General features: G+C 43.4%; 1 protein-coding gene across 3 annotated transcripts in view; it reads right to left on the bottom strand.

Annotated features, from left to right (window-relative positions):
* The window catches only part of ntrk3b (neurotrophic tyrosine kinase, receptor, type 3b), a 130,266-nt gene that overhangs the window by 86,864 nt on the left and 19,966 nt on the right, over positions 1 to 23,436 (bottom strand). For all 3 annotated transcript variants that reach the window (XM_011609523.2, XM_029846418.1, XM_029846419.1), the window contains exons 2-3: positions 20,690 to 20,764; positions 16,813 to 16,884 (exon numbers count right to left, since the gene is read on the bottom strand). In XM_011609523.2, coding sequence (XP_011607825.2) covers positions 16,813 to 16,884; positions 20,690 to 20,764 — 147 coding nt within the window. The remainder of the gene's footprint in view (positions 1 to 16,812; positions 16,885 to 20,689; positions 20,765 to 23,436) is intronic.

The raw sequence follows: 23,436 nt of genomic DNA, 5'->3' as shown, positions 1-23,436 counted from the left end.
GTGTGAAAACATAGTGATGAAGACTAGCTGGGGTAGTGATGAAGAGTGGTGATGAAGAGTAGTCATGTAGAGTAGCCATGAAGGGTAGCTATGAAGAGCAGCAAAAGTAGTGATGAAGAGTAGCAAAAGTAGTGATGAATAGCTACGAAGTGACAAAGTGTGCCGATAAAGAATGGTGAAGAAGAGTTATGAACAATAGAAATGAAGTGTAGTGATGAGGAGCAGTGATGAAGAGTAAAAATGAAAAGCAAAGATGAAGAGTAGCGATGGTGAGCAGCGAGAGTAATTACAAAGAGTAGTGATGAAGAGTAGCCATGAAGGGTAGCAAGAGTAGTGATGAAGAGTAGCAATGTGGGTTCCAATCATGTGGGAGTCAACAAGGAGGTGTAGGCGCTCCCATGACGGCAGTAAAATCCTCCATCTGTGGGGCTCTTGAGTCCTCTTATTGAATATAATTATTTATTTATATACCATCTAAATAAATAATAATCTATTTTGGGTTTCTGAGGAAAGAAAAACCAGCTGTGGAGGCCCAGATTCCATCGTCGCAGCACAGCTGTACTAGCTCGGCCTCTATGCTAGCTCCACACCTGAAGGTTGGCCCGCCTCACACTTGGACAGTTTCTGATTCACGATGTCTCTCGCTTATCTGCTGCTTCTGAACCAGTGGACAGAAACAGAGGCCGTTTCAGAATAATGGAGAGAGCTGTTGGGAAGGTGCCTGTGTGTCCAACCATCTAGACCTGACTTCACAGGCTCTAACAGGCTGCCGAAAACCTCTTTCATGCAGCGCTTGCTGGCTGTCTTGCTGGGGACAGTGTCTCATAAAGTGGGCTACTGTGTGTGTGCGTGTGTGTGTGCATGCGTGTGTGTGTTGGACCATGTAATGAGCAGTGATATCTCTCTCTTTCACCTCTCTCGCTCTCTGAAATGGCTCGTTATTTATTTATCTCCCTCTTATCTTCAGTCATTTTAAAGACCCCCTACAAAGCTCAGATTGTAATTTGAGCACTGATAGCGACGAAGAGTAGTAATGAAGAGTATCAACGAAGAGCGGTGATGAAGAGTAGCTATGAACCATGACGATAAAGAGGGGCAATGAAGAGTAGTGAGGAAGAGTAGCGAGGCCTCATGCTGAATTGATCTGTGGGTAAAGAAGCGAGTGCCACTGGCTCATCCCGCTCTGATGTCATCATGGCGGAGATGCTCCAAACATCAGAGCTCGGAGAAGATATGAATCCACGATGAAACCATGACATCATCACGTGCACCAGGCGGCCTGGCTCAGGTGTGACACAATTTTGTAAGAACACGTTTTTTTTTCTTTAAAAGTTGACGTCGCAAGGTCCTCCCATGGAAAAGAAATTACGGAGTCCGGATGCGGAATGCAGCAACATTTCTACAGATTTGTCGGAGCAGTCAGTCGACGAAGAAGAAAGAAATCCCGTCTGAGGTTTCCCGTCCGTTTTGAGATGGAAAAGTGCTTCTTTGTGTTTCTGTGCAATAACCTCATCACTTCACAGCTCCCTCCATCCCAAAGAGTTATTAAGCAGATGAGATAATTCCGCATTTCTGTCATTGTTTCTACTAAAATCTGTATGAAAATGAAGGGGAGAACAAAGAACATCGTGGAATTACTGGCAAGCATTTGGGCGAGGAAAAGGCCTTGTTTTCGCCAAAATATATGTGGACAAGTATTAAAAGTCAAATGTCAATCTACCACTCACTGCTAGCTTAATTGCTTCATTACACAACCTGGTTTATTCTGTTGTTGCTCCTCAAATAGCGGCTTTTGATGGATTGTCGTGAACCAGCAAGCCATGGAAAAGACCGCGCTTGCTACAGGTGCACAGCAGCACAGAGACGTGTTTAAAATAGCGAGGTAGTGTTTTATTTAAGGGCGATAAGCAGGTAAATGTTACCGGGGCTCCCCAATCATTTTTACTAGAGTCCCTGTGGCTTTTTGATGATTTGACACTTCAATTTTTTTATCACCATTGTGACCGAAGTTCCTAATGAATTTACCTCTGTAGACGGTTGTACTGAGTGACTGGGCACAATTGAATCCAGTGTAATAAAACAACAGCGGAGCTCGGCCTCAGGAGGACCCCGATATACTGGCTGGAATAAAACCTTGTGTGATGTCACACGCTGCATTTTTAGCCCTTTGTCAAAGTAATGGTTCGGAGTATAAAAGTGGAATATAATATACTGTTTAACAGTGACTAAATATGGCATAAGGCCTTAAAACTCCAAAACGTGTCTGGGATTGTCCTTTAAAAGCTAAAATATTGTCAAATAGGGAAAAATGCTTAATCAACAAAGTGTCTCCCTAATTTTTATAACTATAAAGAGAGGAAAAAAACACCTTGATTCTGTTGCTGCCAGATTTAGTTGCCAGGTTATGAGGATGGTGTTCCACTTGTGGCCAAAAACACAAGAGAAAATGATGTAATCACGGAGGAAGAGAAACTCTGCTTTCCCAACAGCTGCTGGGAGAGAGGCAGAAATCCACAGGAAAGGCCACCAGTCCATTACAGGACACACACACACACACACACACAAATGTGCAACAGTTAAGCAGGCTAAGTGTTGCTCCACCCATTGATTAAAAGCCCTAAAACCCATTTAATGTCATCATTAAATTCCTTATTTTAATTGTGATTTAATGAACCCTCACAATGGTTCGTATGTAATTCGACATCTTTGCCTCATTTAGAAAATGGTGATCCACTTCAGTCCTGGCTCACTGCTGCTCAGCAGCTGGAACCTCTTCTGTCCGTCAGGATCTGTTTGATGGTGTCGCGTCCGTCTTTAGCTTCGCCCTCCTCCCGACTCCTCTCTGCCTGGCCTCACCAGATCGCCTCTGTGTTTCTCACCTGTGTCTCTGCTGTTTGGTTTACTCATGGACGTCACAGTCGCTTAGTAGAACAGAATCACACGCTGAAAAGGTTGAGGCGTCTGGCTGATGATAATAAGTTCGGTCGTTAAAAGCGGCGGCAGGAACAGGGGACGGCAGCACTCTCCCCCCCCCCCCTTCTCCCCCTCCCCATGAAGGTGTTGCTGTGCGATCATCTGAGCAGCCTGTTGCTGCCAGAATATCCCTGCATCCCCTCTGCCGCAGCCGTCATACACGCCCACCCGAGGCTGCCATTTTGACTTGTTTTGTCGCGTGGGAAGAGGAGCAGGGGCAGATGGCAGTCATGAGCTGGGGGGGGGGGGAAGTAGGACGACACCTTGACCGGGAACAGCCTGATTTCAATTCTATCTATCCTGCTGGAAACAAAGTAACAACGTATATTTTACATACAGGGAACAGGAAAGATCAAACTTAGACTATCACCGTTACACACAGTACGGAGGCACAAGAAAGACGCAAACCCAGAACCTTCTTCATGAGGCATCTAAACTAGAAACAAACCTCCAACTATCTCATCTGTAGTGTGTATCATCATTGTTATTATTATTATTATTGTCATCACCATTATTATTATTATTATTGGTGGTGTTATTGTTAGTATTATTATTACTTTTGCCAAGGAGGCCATGTGACAGGCGGCCTTTGTTTGTCTTCCTTTTAGTAAAATGAGTCACAAAGTTCTGAAGTTATGAATTTAATGAAATTTGGAAATGTTAATTATGGGCCGAGGAAAACCTCATTGCATTTTGGTGATCTTCTGCATTCCGGAAGGACTTTTTCAAAGCGTGGGTCTTTGATCATAAAGCAACCACTTTGCTCTGTAACCATATATTACTACTGCCTATATATTGTATTTGCTGTTTCTAGTCATTATTATGGTTGTTATTTTGGAGCACATCATAGAAGACTCAAATTCTAACGATAAAACGTTGTGCAATAACATTTAAAGCTCTTTCCAAGTGACTAAAACTTATAAGGAATGTCTTCATTTATTCAGATTAGAACATTATTACCATTTATTGGGTTTAGTGGAGCTATCAGCACAGAACAGATTCTGTCTGGAACAGCCAACGGTTGCGACAGAAAAACCTGGAGCACTGCAGGAAGGATGCATGAGGCAGAAGAAGGGAAGGGAAATTAAAAAGCAGCGACGATTCAGTAAGCGTGCACCGAAATTGGAATACACTTGTGCCGCGATTGGCGTGCATTTTTTATACAACCGGGCTTTCTGTCTACAAAGGAGATTGCAGTAGCCGGATTAGGGGTGGCATCAATAACCCCCCCCCCCCACCCCCCATCCCTCCGCCAGGTGGTGATTTGCGCTTTGTTGTTGTTGGTCCTCACCAATTGACCATTTACGCTAAAACGGTCCATCGCCAGAGAGAGAGAGAGTAGCCAAAGCTGAATCAACACCTGCGATGGTTGAGTTTATACTTGATACTTGCCATGTCGATACTCTGCATGGCGATACTCGGCATGGAAATACTCTGCATGGCGATACTCTGCATGGAGATACTCTGCATGTCGATACTCTGCATGGCGATACTCGGCATGGAGATACTCAGCATAGCGATACTCAGCATGGAGATACTCTGTATGGCGATACTCTGCATGGTGATACTCAGCATGGAGATACTCGGCATGGCGATACTCGGCATGGCGATACTCGGCATGGAGATACTCGGCATGGCGATACTCGGCATGGAGATACTCTGCATGGCGATACTCTGCATGGCGATACGCGGCATGGAGATACTCGGCATGGAGATACTCGGCATGGCCTTCTGGGGTAGGAGCACCTAGAGCCACCATGAGCATTGCGCTGATGGGGGTGCACATCGTAACGGGCCTGTGGAGGATAGTTTTTTAAAATAATTTCAGGTTTTGCGCCCCTCTATGGTCTTGAAAGCATTGAGTTCCTTCAGTTCTTCCAATAGTTCTCGGCCATACTCACAGATCACAAACTGTTCGTGTTTGTAAAGCTTTTGTTTCCAGGTCAGCAAAATATAAAATGTATCACGTGCACGTATGCATAAGCCAGCTGGCAGGCCGCACGCTCTCACTAGGCCACTCCCAACCAAGCTATCGGGGGTGATTGTCCAGCTACATTAAGGATACTCTGGGTCGATACTGGCACATCCAGAATTCAGAATTCAGTTTCCTTGTGCGCATGTAAATGCACTTAATGATAATGGCAGCAGAATTTAAGTGCGTGCATCACTGTCTGCTGCTCACTCGGGGTGACATTTGTGAAAGAGACTTCGATTATCGGAACGGTTCAGTGAGTTTTAAGGTGTGATAGGCAACGGCACTTGAGAGTGGTTTAGATATTTGGAGAGGCAGCGAGTTAGCGCCTCTGAAAATCACCACTCGCACCAGCTGTTTCATCTCCACAGCTGCGATTTGATGTAAAAACATTGCTTTTCATGGGGAATGTAGGGACTGTTTTGAAGACCAAACACGACCCACATAAAAGGGGTTTAATGCTGAGCTATCAGAGGTTCTTGTCTTTGAGCTCTCACTTCATTTGATCACATTCTCTTTTCTGTGGCTCCAAACATGTGTGCACAAACCATAAGAGGACTTGTGACTCCTCGATTGTGACTCCTCTATCATCAGCATGTGCACAGATGTTTCCTGTAGTGTCGCTTCCAAAATGACATTGGCAGGAATTGTTAGCAAGGAGATCTTTGCCATGACTTTGCTAACATTTAAACGGTAGCATAACTTAAGCTAACGTGGCTGAAAAGAATGTCCAGACTTACTCTCACACCTCCAATACAGAATTATTTCTCCCCTAAAAGTGAAAAATTCTGGATTCAACTGTTGACTTTCAGGCCAGGCCTGCTGCCCCTAAATGTTCTATTGAACCATAGGATGCTTGACAGCCTTCAGAAAGCCCTAAAATGCACCGTGAAAATGATGACAAGCAGGACACCTGACATGGAACATTCAGACCAGTGCCAGCTGACGGGTCTCCTCAGACGCACCAAAGGGGGAAAAAAAGCCTATTTCCTCTCGCACATAAGAGTCTGTCCCCTCTATCTGTCTCTGACACAAGGAAAATCAGCCCAGCGCCACGCTTGCACGCCCCCCTCTCAGCTTCGGTGAATGAGGGGCCAGAGGTTACAGCAAAGACCATAGGGATGAGGAGGAAATGCCTGATCCTGCACCACCACCCCCCACCCCCCGACAGTAAATAGCAATTGGATTGGCTGAAACTCTCATCCTCTTGTCCAAACACATCTGAAGGTTCCTCGCTAGTGTTGTTTGATTGACGGCGCCTGTGTGGAGGGGCTTGGTGTTGTGTACGCTGCGTGTCAAGACTCAGCCAGCACACTGTCCATCAGTACGCAGTTTCCTGGAGTGAGAGGCGAGTGATGTGAGGACAGAAGAGGATAGAAGTAAGCACAAGTGTCCGATGGGCAAAGTGTCACCTCAGGAATCACAGAACCTCATCTGGCCTGCAGGATCTGGCTGAGGCTGCCCCAGCTACTCAATTCAAGGGCACAGGCCCAGACCATGGGCATGGAACCAGCAACACACTGGTGTAGTCCAGAAGATACGCGAGTGTATAGTATATTTTCACTTATTTATTTAGTCAGCATTGCATATATCCCCTTCTAAATCCCTCAACATTCAATAGTATCTCCAAGACAAAGTGCTCATTTTTACCCTAGGATGGTGAAGCCCTAGTTGGTCATGGCATGCTAGTACCCTCTGCCTTCATCAACAGATGAGCCAATCAGAGGCAGAGTAGGGTGGCCATGTCGAGGAAAATAGTACTGACAAATGAACTTTTTCAGGTTTATTTGAAATGTTTTGCTTTATACGTAATGAGCGGGTTTAATGAAGAGAGCTATTTAAACAAAAGTGTGATTTCACAATTACAAGTGTCCTCGCAAATGAACATTAGCCAGCAGCTCAGCTAACATTAGCGATGCTACACCGGTGCAGTTAGCCTGCGGCTCTGTAAACATTGCTGCCTCTTGTTTTGTTGAACACTTTGAATGATGATTTTCAATATTTGTGGTGATACGTATATGACTTGCATATTTTTCTATCGAAAAATGCGCTTTAAATAAACTAAAAAATAACTGAAATACCATTTCATTATGTTTGCCTCACAATGAATATATATTAGCATAATGCAGGCAGATCATGTGACCAGTGATACCCACAATCAGTGCTTGATTGCTGACTTTCCCGGGGGAATAGTTGCCATTCTTTATTCCTTAGTCCATCCACAGTATGGACTTCCTCCCTCTCTGAGGCCAAGCAGCAGAAATTAAAGGACAGTGTGCGAATAATACTGACGGAGTTTTGGATAGATTAAATAGTTGTCATATATGTCACTAAAATAGGGCATTTTTCTGGGCTACTTAAGAAAAAATGCAAAAAATGAGACTATACTCACTTCTCCACCACTGCTGCAATGCTAATGCTAATACCCGTCCAGCAGTGTAATGACTGCAGGTCTGTTTAGATTTAATAGTAATGAAACGTGTTGTTTTGCCTGAGCCACAACCAGTATTAGCTGTTTGGCATCACGCAGATCAAATCGGGATTTCGATAAAGCGACAGCATCGTGGTGAGGAAGCTCATAGAGGTGGGTGTGAGGTTTGAACTGGAGACAGCAGGAGAAGGCTCAGTGTAACAGACGTATTGATCTGGTCACACCGGCTGACACGGAGTCTCATGAGAGTGAACATCCTGTCCTGCAGATTAAGTGAAGCCGTTATTCCAGGGGCTCGCTGTGACCCACAGCAACCCAGCACCGTCTGAGGACCAGCACCATTGTCATAAAGCATTAGGCTCTGCAAAAGTGCTGTGATTATGGATGTAAAGATTGCCTGTGCAGGCTGGCTGCTCTCCATCTCAGTGAATAAGCTTTGAAGAGAAGCCCCCAGCTCTTGTACTAATGCTTTCATGCCTATTTATCCGTCTCTTCTCGCACGCTGTTATTTACCTGTAGATGCTTCACAGTTTCTATTTCTGACTTAATCTGTCTGCTTTCATCACCTTTCCACCAACTTAGGTTGAGAGGGTTCAATAAAAGCACGGATGGTTCAGCGAGGTTGGAAGAGACGAACAGCATTATTATTGTTATTATCTCACCTTAGTGTTTTTAGTCACTCACTCTTACATTTTCTGTTTATAAGGGTTAATTCAGGCTCAGGCACTTCAGGAAAATATCCCTGTCAGGATTAATACTCACATATATATATTATATATATATGTAATTTGTAACACAAACATGTTTAGCCAAATTTTCAATGGTTCGTTATTTTAAAACATGTTAGTTACAGCAAGATAATGCATCTGCAGCTAATAAGCTACTAGCAAATCCACTGCTAAAATCAGACTAGTTATGCTGATACTTGTGTAGTTTTTCTGCTTCTCCCCCCCCTATCCTTTCTCGATTCATTTACAGGTATCGCCGCCTTTGGAGCTGCATGACGACCTCCGGCCCCGCTGACCCGCTGTATAAATAGTGTATTTTTGTGTGTGTTTCTGTGCTCTGTGCTCTCCTCTCCTCTCCTCTCCTCTCCTCTCCTCTCCTCTCCTCTCCTCTCCTCTCCTCTCCTCTCCTCTCCTCTCCTCTCCTCTCCTCTATCTTTACCCAGCCGGCCATCAGCAGGAGGGTCCCCCTATATGAGCCTGGTCCTGCTCAAGGTTTCTTCCTGTTAAAGGGGAGTTTTTCCTTGCCACTGTTGCTTGTCTGGGGTCAGGCCCTGGGATTCTGGAAAGCGCCTTGAAACTATTTTGATTGTATAAGACGCTATATAAATAAAGATTGATTGATTGATTGATTGATTGATTGATTGATTGATTGATTGATTGATTGATTGATTGATTGATTGATTGATTGATTGATTGATTGATTGATTATCAGAACCATGGCAACCGTCGCTTTTGATGATAGCATGCTGAGTGTTTGGGACTGCTTGAATTGGGAACCTGTCTAATCCTGCGATCCCCATTCCCTTTCCAAAGAACAGTTTAATTAAAACGTGATTATCTTCTACAACAAAACCTGCAGTGCATCCAAAATCCCGATTAGATTCGAGTTTTTCCTGAAAGTAAAACCTGCTCAGTGTTAATATTCGTACGGTTATTTGATATCAGAATCCAACACACATGTGCAGGATCAAACAGAAGCAGCGTCTTCTGACATTTGTACAAGGCTTCACAATTTTATTGTTGTCCTTGTCAATGATTCTTTGACTTTGGCCAGACTTTACAGATCAAAAACAGTCCAGGAATCCTGTGCTCAGCCGGCGTTTGTTCTGTACACTAAGCAACCGGTTCCAACCCACAGCACAGGCGGATACACTCCATTCACACTCAGCTAGCGTCTCAGCGGTCATCCAGAGAGCATGTTTCCATGCCCTGCGCAGACGCCTGGCGCCGCTCTCAATGTTGCTGCTATCAGACGGTGGCATGTACAGAGGTTTTTACGGTTAGAACGGCAGAACACACATCCAGGAGCCGTAAACATCAACACATCTCAACGGCGTACTGAAATTACTCACTCCGTTAAACCTGTATGTTGAGACGTTAACCATGCGATATGCTAAGATCTAGCAGGCACATACAAGATATTCTTCTCTGGCCTTTTTTTAATAGTGGAAAAACTAATTTCTCCTCCCAGGAACGCTGAAGTCAGCAAAAAGCAGCGAGCGATGCTACAGCCTGGCATGATTAATCTTGTGCAACAACACAGTGGTTGGGGCTGTAATAACATTTCCGATGGTTCGTTTGCTGCACCAGGAGTGATTTCATGTAGTGCCATGTGGGTGGCGAGGGTGGTATACTACAAAATCTATTACTGAAGGGAAGTCCTGAAGCATCCTCTACCTCCCCATCAACTAACTTCCACGGTCAGATTGCGTCCTGGCAGAGCAGGTCGGCCTGTGGGAGGGAACGGGCTTGCACAACATTGTCAGATTCCAATTGAATGTTGAAGGAGAGCAAGAACATTAGCGCACAAATGCACAAATCACAGGCTTTAATTCAAGGATGTGTCTCTCTACGGTCCATGTCCTGTGCGTTGGGTTCTGGAATGTGTGGAATCCAGCCAGCTTAATCGTGCATATTTAGGATTAAATGTTAAAAAAAAAAAAAAAAAAAATAGTGGAAGGCTTGCTGAAAAGATCAGCTCCGGTCTTGAAAGGGTGCAGCCTGAGTGTAGGAGGTAGTCCTCCTCCAGAGCAGTGTTACATTTTTACACTTTGAAAGGGAGAAATAAACAGCCAGTATGCCTGTCTTAAAGAATCAAAAGTCATACGACGACTCCCACAGAAAGAAAATATTTGCCCACATACGCTCTGACTGAATCCGCTGTGGCCTTAATGCATTCTGTGTGATTAGAAATCCAAGCAAAGACAGAAAAAAGTCACGTTCTCTTTGAGTCACAGCAGCAATATATGTTTGTGTTTAAATTTGTCTGAAATGTGTTTGGGGATAAACAAACCCCGCAGATTTCAGCCATTCCAGTTGCACTAATCAAAAAGATATTATGTACTTTAGAGAAGTGTTACAAAGATGACCTAAAAAACATCTCAGGCTGTGTAGGTTTGTTACATTACTGCAAGGATGAGGCCAAAAATCGTCACGGAGACTCTCCAGAGGTCCAGAGATGATCCACAATCCTTTATCAGCCTTATCCGTGTTGGGTCAGAACAAAGCCCATCAGTTAGACGCCCCAAAAGTGGCGCCCTGCGAGAGCGTCACAGACCTGATTTCACTTGGCTGTTACTGTTTTTAAGCGCTTTAATCAGTGTTTTATTTTTTCTACTACTGCTTTATGTTGCATTTGTGTTGCTTTGTGCTTCTTTTGAGGATTTACCTTCAATGGGCTCTCGAGGCAAAATAAAGGTCAAACATTTTGGACACAAATGTTACTGTTTTTATGCTAATTTTACAACTCACTTGATTTAGTTTTACTATACTAAAGTATATATATATATATATATATATATATATGTGTGTGTGTGTGTGTGTGTGTGTGTGTGCGTGTGTTTGTGAGGGGAGGGGGGGGGGGGTCTATATATGTATATAGAGAGATGTCAAGAACCTGATCACCTCTAAGTCAATGTCATAAATATTTCCAAGATGTTAAAGAGATGTTTCTGGAACATTCTCCAGCCCTGAGAATAATTAAACCTTTTCCTCCTTGACAACAGAAGCAAAGATGAACCGGCCAGAATAATGTGACAATATTAAATCAAGATGCCTAAAAAAACTGCAGATGTCATTTTTGGTACATTCAGTCAGCAGAGCAGGAAACAGGAACTGGATAAAAACATCCAAACATGCAGAGAAGACAAAGTGGAAGCTGAAGAAAGTGGCGTCTGTTTGAAATGGACACAAAAGGGAGGGTTTTAAAGCATCTTAACAAGGTAAACACTGAATAGCAAGACTTCTAATTAAAGGTGATATAATGGGAGTTGGCTACCTGACCTGGTTCTAAAAGTGACACTTTGCAGCAAAAATACGGAGGATGGGAGATTTTAATGAGAGAGCTTCTCTCCACTCCTCTCCCTGTGGGGAGTGACCTTTCCACCTCCCTGGTGACAACATTCCCTCTGGATTTATTGGACCTCTCCCTTGGCTGCACCAGAATAAAGAGAAGAGTTGCCTCACTATCCAGACGCTGACCTTTAATTTGACACAGACGGGGACAGGAACAGCACACAAAGCCTGTCCAGTCAGCAGCATCAAAGAGAGAAGGACCAGCAATGACAGAAGTACGCTGAAGGCTTGAAAGGACAGTGCAGCGTCGGCTTCATGTCCACCTGAAGCTCTGGCTGCAGAATAAATACTGTACATGAGAGAGAGCAATGTCGCGGGAACAGAGTGAGAATGTTTGACTCGCGGTGGGGCCAAACAGGAAGTGATGACAGATGAGTGACAGGCCTTGACCAACACGTAGTTATCATCACTCCTCGCACTCATCAAAGGGAAGGTTTCCATGCAGAGAGGGGCAGAGATGCCATTTGATGGCATTTTAAGGCTGAATGCCTCATCTGTGGAGGAATTTACACAATACCAGCTCTTCATCGAAATACATGTTTTGTCTTTTTACGAATTACGTTTTCCATGAGTTTTTTTTTTTTTCAGGCACTCCCACAGTCCAAATACACACCAAGGTAATTGGATCTAAACTGCCTTTAGGTGTGTGTGTGTGTGTGTGTGTGTGTGTGTGTGCGTGTGCGTGTGTGTGCGCATGTGTGCGCATGTGTGTGTGTGTCTGACTGAACACTGTTACCAAACTGCAATTGTCTCTTTTTGAGTTTTCAAAATCCTTAATTGATTTTGCTTCAGGAGGTATTATTATAATGTTTGTTTGTTTGTTTGTTCCCATTAACATCATGGTTGCAAACTAAAAATGTCATATAAAAAAACCCCATCAAAAATTCCCTCAGGACGCTACTTTTACATTTCATATCTAATGACTTAGACAAAAATGCTTTTGTCTGAGTATCACTCAAAATCACATGGACCAACAATCCCATACTGTAGTTTAAGCTTAAATAATTACAGACACTGTGGCCATTGAAACAAACAAACAAAATGTTTTTTATCTATTAACCATGAATACTTTCAGAAGCGTTTCTAACATCTGCTCCATAAAAAGTTACTGTCCATTGGTCCCGACGAATAAAATCAGGTCAAATATCTGTTTGAGAAACATAAAGATTTGATGTTGGTGATGAAACATGTCATCAAGAAGAAAAAACACAGAAACAGCCACTGGGAACACAAATTAGCCATCAGCGCGCAGGACGGGGCCAGTGTGGCGCCCCGCAACGGCGAAGGGCAGTTTTAGTTTGTCCCCATTTGCTACAATAAATGTGGCTCATCTCTGACTTTATCTCTGTCAGTGTGAAGAAGAAACACACTCCTTTGTTATGCACTGGTCATGTGACACCTTCAGGGTGTGAGAGGAACCTAACAGACTGTTCTGAAGGTGACTAGCGCTCGTAGAAGTGCTGGTGAAGTGCATCTTTAGCAAAGCTCTTATGAACTGCATGTCTTGCCCTTCTCATCTAACTCTAACTTCTGACTGAAAATAGCTGTGAAATAAGAGAGTTTCAATAACATAGCAGCTGGTGGAGGAGACGTTTTGGGGGAAAGACGACATTTGGGGGAAAGACGACAGTATCGCTAAGAAATAAACAACTGTGCTGAAGGTAAATTTTACAGTGTTAAATTAATTAACACTTATCTGTAGGTTTCCGGCCGGAAACATGTAGATTTGTGCTGTTATAAGACTTAAGTTCATTGAATCCTTGATTCTTTGCTACAGAGATTCAGATGTTCTGATGTTCTTGATCATCATTATTGTCCACAGCTTTGTGTTAATAAACACTCACCTAAAGAAATTTCAAGAATAAGCCTTGAATAAAATGCTGCAAAAGAGCACAATCATTACAAAAGTCACCCATTCTGAACTAATGTGCATTCTGAACTTTGAGGATTCTTCACTACAGTTATTAATATTCCCTGGTCAGGGGGGATTTACATCTAGTTTGCCTTAACTTAGTGTCTCTCTGCTAAATAACATCATTATCCACATTCCCTTTCACTTTCTACCTGCGGAGCAGCACTTAAAACCAGTACATTTACTAACTCCACTTCTGGAAGCTGGCATAAAATAATTCTGCATCTCAGTTTGCAGTAATTTAGGCAGATTCAAACGAGGTAAAGCAGATCAGCGTGACTTCTGATTTAATCACCGTCTGTGTCATAATGCGCCCAAAAGGACCTGAAGTAGGAGCCACAGAGTGGGATTATCTGTCTGCAAAGACACTGCAAAACATGATGGGTTGCTTCTTTAATGGCCCTTTATGGTACTTAAGAGGTCCTGGAATCTCTCCAGCCACTATATTTGGTGTGATGGGAATTGCCGCTGAGTCACTGGGACCTCTGAGAACAACACACTAATAACTTTATTTAAGTGGTCTTTAAACAGACGCATCACACAGACAAACACTTATGGATATACGTAAAGGAAGGATTAAAGGATTCCCAGTTTTTTTTTTTCCTGCAGGACAGAGCAATAATGAAATAAAAGACATATGTAGGACGTTGTCATGACGCTGCCTTTAGAGTTACTACTCCCAGCCGAGCTGCTGGGAGCCAGTTCATAAAGCTGCGTTATTTTTGTTCAGCTGCATTCACTGTCCTCCTCCTCCTCCTCCTCTTCCTCCTCTGTGCTTCCTCTGCAGAAGGCGGTGAAATAAAAATGCACCATTATCTTGAGTAAAACTCAAAAGGATCAAACAGGTTGGACACGTGCGTCCAAATTAGAGGCATACGTGTACTCGGACTGTAGGATAACAAATTCATTTGAAATGACCCTAAAATAATACAGAATTTGTTTAAAACAATTAAGACAGCATTATTTTTCTCCTATACATTCATTTGTGTATTTGGCAATTATTTCCATGTTTAGAAAAAAAGACCCCCAATGTATAGATTTGTGTTCTAAAGTTGTTTAATAGGAGTGGCAGAGGTGCCCACTCAACACCACCCTGGACATGTGTTTGCACAGCTCTGCCACAGTTATTGTCTCAACCCTTCACACTCGGAACGCATCAACAAGAAACCCATCAGCCGGGTTCAAAGGTTGTTTGCTAACGTGCACAACTTGCGAGGATATTAATTCCGATCGTCGCCAAATATTTGTGTCACGAGTGTGTACTTAATTCTGGAGAGGCTTTCTGGAGAGTTGCAGTTTATATTTACCTTCATATTGGACAGCTGATGTTCCCGTCTGAGCGTTAGGAGACTAGAACAGGAACCTTACTGAGGAAACTTATTCTGAGCCATCTACAGATCTACATCAAATCTCCCATGGATCAAAGCAATAGTTCGTAGATTAATGAAGTTTATTTTCGGCTGAGATAAATAACAGTGGATTACGACGGCAGGGCTGCTTTGACAGGAGCAGTTCTGGAGAATAAACAGGAAGTCAATGACATTCTAATAAATGTAGCTGATTTCAGGGAAGATAAAAGTGCTCCATTCATCTATGAAGGATGCAATTTATTGCATATTATAGTAGGAAGCCAGTAATTGTACACTGAATTACTTTGAGTGTATGGTACACTAAAACAGTAATTTATTTTCTTTCGGTTGTCTATCCCAGGTGCATATAGGTGAAAGCAGGGCCCCGTGTGCACATTTGGAGGGTCTGGTACCATGCTCAAGAGTACCTCGGCAGTGCTCCAGAGGTGCCCTGACTCCTCCAACTACACTGGGGCTTGAACCAAGAGCACAGAAATGTCAGCATTGCCTCATGTCATTCCGAATCCAGTCTGGTTCCAGTGTGTTATGGCATCATACTCTGCAGCCGGCCAATAGAGGGCCTCGTTTGTCCATTCTGTTGTGCAGGATGTCAATCAGACAGGAAGTTAGGACTTCATCCAGCAAATACACAAACGTTGTTCGGCAACGCCTGTCAGGAAACTGCTGCCTGTCAAGGTGCATAACTTCACTCCTGCAACCACTAAATGATGCAAGGAACATGTATGGAATCACGAAGCAGAGTGTTAATTGGAAAGGCAGTTTGAGGTCGTTAATAAGAATCATCAGCAGTGATGTCAGAGCTGTTGTCCAAACACGAGAAGGAGAGCTTCAGATCTCACAGAGGAACGGGTCTGAAGACTCGAGCTTGACACAGTCATCAATGAGGTCCTTCTTAGGCTAAGCTTAGTCATAATAATTCATCTCCTTTTACATCATCAACTTGCGTCACCTAGCAACCAGCAATTTGCATCGAGGAGCACTCTCGTGGATGGTCTGGGCTTTGGCTGTGAATGCTCCACAGCGAAAGCAAAATAATTCGCTCAAAATTTCACTTCTGCATCTATGCACGTGTTCATCCCAGATGGGTGGCTTTTTCTCTGCCTCTATTTTTTGTTTTCCTTCCACTTGTTTGGATAATCAGTAACAACAGGTCTGCAGCCATGTTTCTCATGAGTGAGAGGAACCGAGCACAGCATTGTCCGTTCACGCACCTCTGTGAAGACGGTTTCCATCAAACAGCACAGTCATGTTTACCAAATAGAGGAGTGGGAGAACGTGGTGGGAAGGTCAAAACTGCATTTTTTATGTATTCTGGGAGAAATGCAAAATGAAATGAGGCTCTAAACCCCTTTTTTGAGGGGGGTTGGGGGATAGAAAACACTGTGTGCATGCACACCACAGCACGTGCACACCGAGACTAACACATTTTGCACATGATCCAAACGTGTACATAAAGACCAGAGTTTATTTTCAAATTCACTTCATGATTTGCTGCCGTCTGTTTCTCTCTCACAGGGAACGTGCCGCACATCTTCAAGCCTAATGGCAGTAATTGAAGTGTAGAGCGTCTGAACTCTTATCTGACAGCTGAAAATTGTGCAAAGCAGTGGGCACAGGTAAAAGAAGTTCCACACCGTGTTTACTCTGGGAAAATTGAGGAATAACAGGCTGTCAAACCTGGTGACACATCAGCCTTTGTTAAAGAAATTGCCTTGTTCTTCACCCAGCTCTCTGATGATCGGCCACCTCCTTAAATTGTCCATTTGGCGCGCACGCGCTAAATAGAAGTGCATCTTTGGCATGTTACTCAGCTGAAGCACAAAGAGCCGCAGCAGATAGGAATCCAATTATCCCAGGGAAATAATGGATGTCTCATTTAAGATGTGCGGCCGTTGCAACAGTAATAGCAGCGCCACAATTTCCCCAAAGCCAGTCGCGATCAACTGCTTCATCTTCTGCTCCACTAATTCATCCAGAAACATGTTGCAAAGTGTCAAGTGTCGCTCGTCTGAGCGGCTCCTTTCAAGGTACAGGGAAACGTAGCTGTCACAGACAAAGAGGCTTTTACTCACATGTAGCGCAGGTTGGAATTCTGAGCAAAGGCACGGGGCTGGATCACCTTCAGGTTGCAATTCATGATCGTTCTGAAATGATAAATCATACAAAAAAAGATGAACTGTGAAGTAAACAAAGGCATTTCCTTTCCTTTGTGTGTGGGACAGGTTATCATAGCACTGCATCAAGGACTTTTTTTTTTCTTCTTGTAATTTCCCTCCTCATCAATTAAATTTAGGTATGCTTTATCATGCGTCAGTGAATCGGATCTTCTCTTTTTATTTGAGATTGAATAAAAGTGGATCTCACAAAATGGCACCCTCGTAGTCAAAGAGCAATAATAGAGAGCTGGCCAAGACGTTGCCGTCTGTGATCTGTTACAGTCCACTGTAACCAATCACAGCACGTCCTTGTCTCTTCTTATTACTTTAACTCCTCTGTGCATGTGCATGTGCATGTGCTCAGCCTGTGGAGATGGAAACTCGCTTTGAACCACCGCTCATAAAAGATTTGTTAACTTGTGTGTCCTTAAAATGAAGCGAGCGAAACTTCTGATTAAAACATGAATGCTAACGCGTCCCTTCATACTGTGAACTTGCACCGAGATTAAAAAAATGAAAAAAAATCTAAAGTAATTGAATCCTCATTTTGCTGGAGACAAAATGGACTCGTTTCATGGAGTCCTGGAGTTCCCGTTGCTCTGGTTTAAGGAGCTCTTCTGCACTACAATGGTAATGACTTTCTAATCTCTCCCTACAACTTCAGCGGCCGTCTCCTCACGCAGAGCTCTGATTATGACACGAATGTTGCTTTTCATCGCCCAAAACTTGCAGAAGCAGAGCTTCAAAAGTATGATTGGTCCCCTTGAAGCCCGTAGTGAACTCTGAGCGCTGGTGTTTCCTGTCCGTGGTGACGACAGTGGGATTTAATCAGAACATGCGGTTTGGTTTGTTTTCCCTGTTTAAAAGCACAATTTAAATCCTCAGATTTTTGTCCCATTCAGTCTTTTTTCTGGAGCACAGGGGACTAAAAAGAACCAGTCTTTGTGTTTGTGTTGGGAGGTTTAGCAAAGTCCTCAGACAGAGGACAGAGACAGAGAAGTTAGTGAAGCTTCAGACCTGTCTTAAAGACATAAAGTCCTGGATGTCTTCAAATTTCCTCCTCCTTAACTCAGGAAAAACTGAGGTCATGGTGTTTGGTCCTGAACCTCTCAGGGATAGATTAGATCACATGATCACTCTAGATGGTATCTCATTAACATCTAGTCTCTCTGTGAGGAATCTAGGAGTAACTTTTGATCAAAATCTCTCCTTCAACTCACACATTAAATTAGTCTCTAGAAGTGCCTTTTTTCACTTGAGGAACATCACAAAGATCAGGAAACTACTGATGCGGCATGATGCTGAAAAGTTAGTCCATGCATTTGTTCCTTCCAGGCTGGACTATTGTAATTCTTTATTATCAGGGTGTCTAAACAACTCTTTAAGAAGCCTCCAGTTGATCCAAAATGCTGCAGCCAGAGTTCTGACAGGTATTGACAAAAGAGATCATATAACTCCTGTAATGGTGTCGCTTCATTGGCTGCCCATTAAATTTAGAATAATTTTTAAAAACCTTCTTCTGACCTACAAGGTCCTCAGAGGCCTAGCTCCATCCTACCTGGAGGAGCTAGTGACACCTTACCAGCCCAATAGACCGCTCTGCTCTCAGAATGCTTGTGGTTCCCAGAGTCTCTAGGAGTAGAATGGGGAGCCGAGCATTTAGCTACCAGGCCCCCCTGCTATGGAACCAGCTCCCTGTCCAGGTATGGGAGGCTGACTCCATCGCTACTTTTAAGATACTTAAAACCTTCCTCTTTGAAAAAGCTTATTGTTACTAATTCTGTAGTTCCAGTTACTATCATAGACAGACAAATTATCATACTTAGGGGGTCGTCTAATCGTTAGGTCACATCTTAGCTGTGCTGTTATAGGCCGAGGCTGCCGGGGTCCAGAAACATGATCACCTGACAGGCCTCTGTCACCCCACTGGGTCATGGTTTCCTCTCCTCTCCTCTCCTCTCCTCTCCTCTCCTCTCCTCTCCTCTCCTCATCAAGCAGACTAGTTATGCTGATTCCTGTGTAGTTTTTCTGCTTCTCCCACCCCGCTCTATTTATTTACAGGTATCACTGCCTTCGGAGCTGCATGATAGGCCCTGGGATTCTGGAAAGCGCCTTGAAACAATTTTGATTGTATAAGACGCTATATAAATAAAGATTGATTTGATTTGATTTGATTTGATAAACACTCATTTCACTGCACAAGATAAAAATTTCAATCAATTGGTCATTTTATCCATCTAAAAAAGGATAGAGCCTGGTTTATTTTTCATATTGTCGAAAATCCTTTTCAGATTTGGCCCTGAATGAGCTGTGGGTGATTTTATCGGGAGGAGCATTAAAGCATCAAAATGTGCTGCGAAGACATGTTGAGAACAGCAATTTTCGAAGTTTCTTACAGAGTTCACCCGAAGTTCTTTCCACGAAAAAATGGGTGTAAAGTTTGTTTCAGGTGAAGCTGAAGCCTGAAAGCAATAAACAATAAAGCGATTTGCTTTAAAATAACATCTGAGCCTGCACTGGGTGCCTCTCACCTGCAGCTGGAGCTTACCTGCACTGCTCTTTAAACACCAACGCTGCATCACGTCAGGTTCTTAGAAGAACCCTATGGGCTTCTAACAAAAGCCCGCAGATATGATCAAGAGCAGGGAGTTGGTTCCAAACTGGTATGAAACTGGAAACATATTTAGGATGCTGACTCTCCCACCACAGGCGTGGCTTCTACAACGGGAGTTGAGGTGAGACAAATTCCTGAATGAGGTAATTCCATAGATGTATTGTTGTGTAATGTAAAACTTTAATCTCATGCTTTTTGTTAATGGTGCTTAAATGATCTTGAAGGACAAAGACTGATGGATGCTGTGGGAACCAGTGGATCCACACTGGCGAGTGGTTTTGAAACTTTTTTATGTTGTTTAGGTCTTTGTTGTTTTTTTTAAAAGATTCCATAAAGCAGAGAATAAAGCCGAGATGCGACGCCTTAAACTTTAGATGACTCCGGTGAAGAAGGAGCAGAGCAAATGCGCTAACAGAGCAAAGGGCTTTTTTACCATTTTTCAGGTAAGGGCCTGACTCTAGCTGGGGAGGAGTCAGCAACAGGAGAGAGGCAGCGGTAATGAGAAAAATGCTAATTTAGCGGTGGAGATATTACACTTGGCCTCCCTGATGAGGGATCAAGCGGATCAGGGGAGAGGCCAGCTCTAACTTTGGATGGCAGGGGAGAATAAGGCTCTCAGCTGGGAGGGAGAGGAGGTGGCTGAGGGAGGAGTGGAGGTCTGAGAGGAAAGTACGTGATGGCAGTGGAGAGAAAGGAGTGTATCATTGGTTTATGCAAGAAACAGATGTGCATTTCAAAGGGGAAAAAAAACAGCAGGGATTCGTAATTTAATTCTCCCTGCTGCTTTGTGGCATTATTTGATCAGTGGCTAAGCAAAGCGAAGGGGTTGTTCCGCCAGTGTGGGTCTGTGGAGAATTAAAAGCTTGTTTAAAGCTCAGCTTGTGTTAGGATCTTTTTTCCTCGCCACACACACCACTGCAGCACTCTGTCATCTCCTCGGAGAATTAACCGGGATTTTGTCGCATTGGACATGGAATCCTAAATCGTTGGCGCCGGTATCGCTGTAGCCACTCGTGCTCCAAGCTGAGTCAACCCTCATCTCCCGAGATGAGCAACATGGTGCCACGCAGAGATTAACGGCGATACGGTTGCCCCTGCCACCCCCGAAATCTGTAACGCAGTCAAGAGACGAGGACATTTTTGTCCTTCCTTCCTTCCTGCTGCAGATAAAACACTCACAGTCGCTGCAGTCCGGTGTACAGCTCCATATCCACGTCCTTCAGAGTCTGCAGGCCCGTCCAGTTCTCTATGTGGCTGCAAACACAAAAGACAAAGTAAATAGTTAATGATAGTTTTCATCCGAGGGGAAAAGGGACCGAATCAAAGCCAACGTCGGTTTCCAGGCATCTGCGTGCCGTCAAAGGTTTGCAATCCAAATTTATTTAAATTGTAATTACTGTCACAGCACTCTGCTGCTCTCTGATAGTTTTATTTGCCACGAGGCAGCTTTTGAAGTTTAATTTGTGAGAGAGGGGGGAAAAAAAAGAGCAGACCAATAAGCAGCTCAAATGACTTTTGCTATCACCACCAAAAAGTGAAGGCCTTATACGCAGGCATGCTGCAGCTTTGCTCCTGATTTACTGTTCTGGAAATGAAAGGCTGCATGTGTGGAGCACACAGGTTTCAATTAGGCTGGGGAGATGAGGAGATGGTGGTTTACTCCGCCAAAGCAAATTATGACTGAATACAACAGGGAACGTCTGCCTAAATGTCACATTTCAAATCAATGCCACCACAATGCCAGTTGTGCTCATATTGTGTCCTTGCCATCTGAATAATTGCCATTTCTCTAAGCTTCCACTGCGACAGGAGCTCAGATCACACGAGTCAGGCGTCCCCGCTAGCGAGGGAGGGCAAAAACTGTGCCCTGGCAAAAACTGTGCCCACAGCGGGGGCTAAAATTAAATCCGATGTGCGGCTTCAATTGCCTTTTAGTTGGAGCCGCAATAGCGTTAATTCCAGCTAGCAGTGCGAAACCTTCATTGCATCTGCAGTAGCGTTGAAATTACTGGAGCTGCTTTTTTCTGCCACTTTAATGAGACACAGAGAGCAATGGCTAATTTCAGCTAATTACTGTGTAATTGTTATCACATGAAAGAGCCTTTGGAGGCTACATTTATATGTTCTCAGCATCCTGTTATGGAAACGTCTAGTTTCAGTTCAGATTTACTTTCTATCCTGCTCTCCTCTCTATGGCTTTAACAGCGTCGTCTATTTATACAGTTTATTCAGGCTCATTTGGTTTAGCATTTATGCTACTACTCAGAGCTGGACAGTCTCATTTCAGTTAGTCTTCCTTGCTTAGATTTGTTTTTAAGGAATAAGCTGTGAGCTCAGACGGATGAGGAACGTCTCGACATCTTGGGTACAGCATTCCGCGAGCGTAAAGGAAGCTGGTAAAATTGGCCAAAGAGAAGAAAACGTGCCATCCAAACTACAACTGCTCCCAGAAACACACTGCAAATGTTGAGCAGAGGAAAAATTCTTCCACATAGAGCATTAATTGAACATCTGAGGTGCTGGAAAATACTAAGCGGAGAATGAAACAGCGTGACTGATGATATTTTTCGGCTTGACATATTTCAATGGTAAATGGTGACTACGTGGTTTTCACGTAGAAAGACAAGTTTTCTTTTTAAATTCGGCGTGGCGCTTTAACATGTGTAGCCCATGAGAAATAAGGTCGACAGAGGGGTCTATTGCAGTCAGAGTGTCTGCTGAAAAATGGCTTTATGACACAAAACAGGACCAACATGTGACTTTAAAATGATTCATTTGGTCTTCATGTAATGAAGAAAAAGTAAAAATGAGGTTTTCAGCATCTTCAAGTCAGGAAATGTGTCCCAGAAAAATCAAGATGCTGAAAACAGCCACCAAGTTAAGCGATATAAACAGCCAGTTGATGCCCGTTAGCTTCATTAGCTTCAATACCGAAGTGACAGATGCTAAAAACAATCTGTGTTTCAGTTTCGACAGAAAGGTCGGAGGTCAGAGAGATTGTGTAGTTACACAATTAAGATTTTCTACTTTTTCATGCAGATCTGATAGAAATGAAGGCACTGCAGGAGGAAATCTCAGTAAAATAAGAGAGAGAACAACAAAAACCAGAGGCACAAACAGACACCGAGCCTGAATCACGGTCTCAGTTGAGGCTCCTTTTCCACATTTTTAACTTTCTCATTCAGTACAACCTGTATTTTGTCCTAATTGAAGAGGTTTTGACTATGAGAAATTTTCTTTTATGGATTTTTTACTTTGGCTTAGCTAAAAAAAAAAAAAATAATAATTTAAGTGCTGCTGAATTCAGACTATTTTCCTCAATATGTTTAGATAGAAATGTAACAAGAAGACTGTTGTTTCAAATTCAGAACCATCAGTGAAATAAGACAAAGCTACGCAGGTTTTTACTTTATTTTTTTCAATGTCCAGTCATTCATCAAGGGGAGGAAAAAAAAGGCTAAAATTTGCTAAATTGGTCAATTTTACAGTGGATACACAATAACAGTTCACCCAGACCTGAAAGGATTTTGGCTGGAGAAAGATTTCCAGTCCAGTCATAATGAATCCCACGCAGAATTTAGATTTAAGCAAAGAAAATTTTTTAAAAAGCCATGTGCGCTCTTTCTCCCGGCTCTGTTATTTCAGCCTTAAATGCTTTGTTACTTCTAATTTATGGCAATCCTTTCCTCTAGAAAGGTTTTGTAAATACATTGGCCACAGCAGGCTTTGATTAATAACTGCTGAGAACAGAGAAAATGAGGGGCATTCTATCTGAGCAAACCGCTCCTGCAGCATCTAAAAGCTCGCTCCGCTAACACACGGGGATATGAAATTACAAGCATGTTCCATCTGCTTCAGAAAATGGCCTCCAACAAAGTACAAACTGTACTGGGTGGCAGGGTGGTCCGGTGCTGGAGGAGAACACG

Source organism: Takifugu rubripes, chromosome 13 (genome assembly GCF_901000725.2).
Source record: "Takifugu rubripes chromosome 13, fTakRub1.2, whole genome shotgun sequence".
Lineage (NCBI taxonomy): Eukaryota > Metazoa > Chordata > Actinopteri > Tetraodontiformes > Tetraodontidae > Takifugu > Takifugu rubripes.
This window is presented reverse-complemented; position numbering and strand designations above follow the sequence as displayed.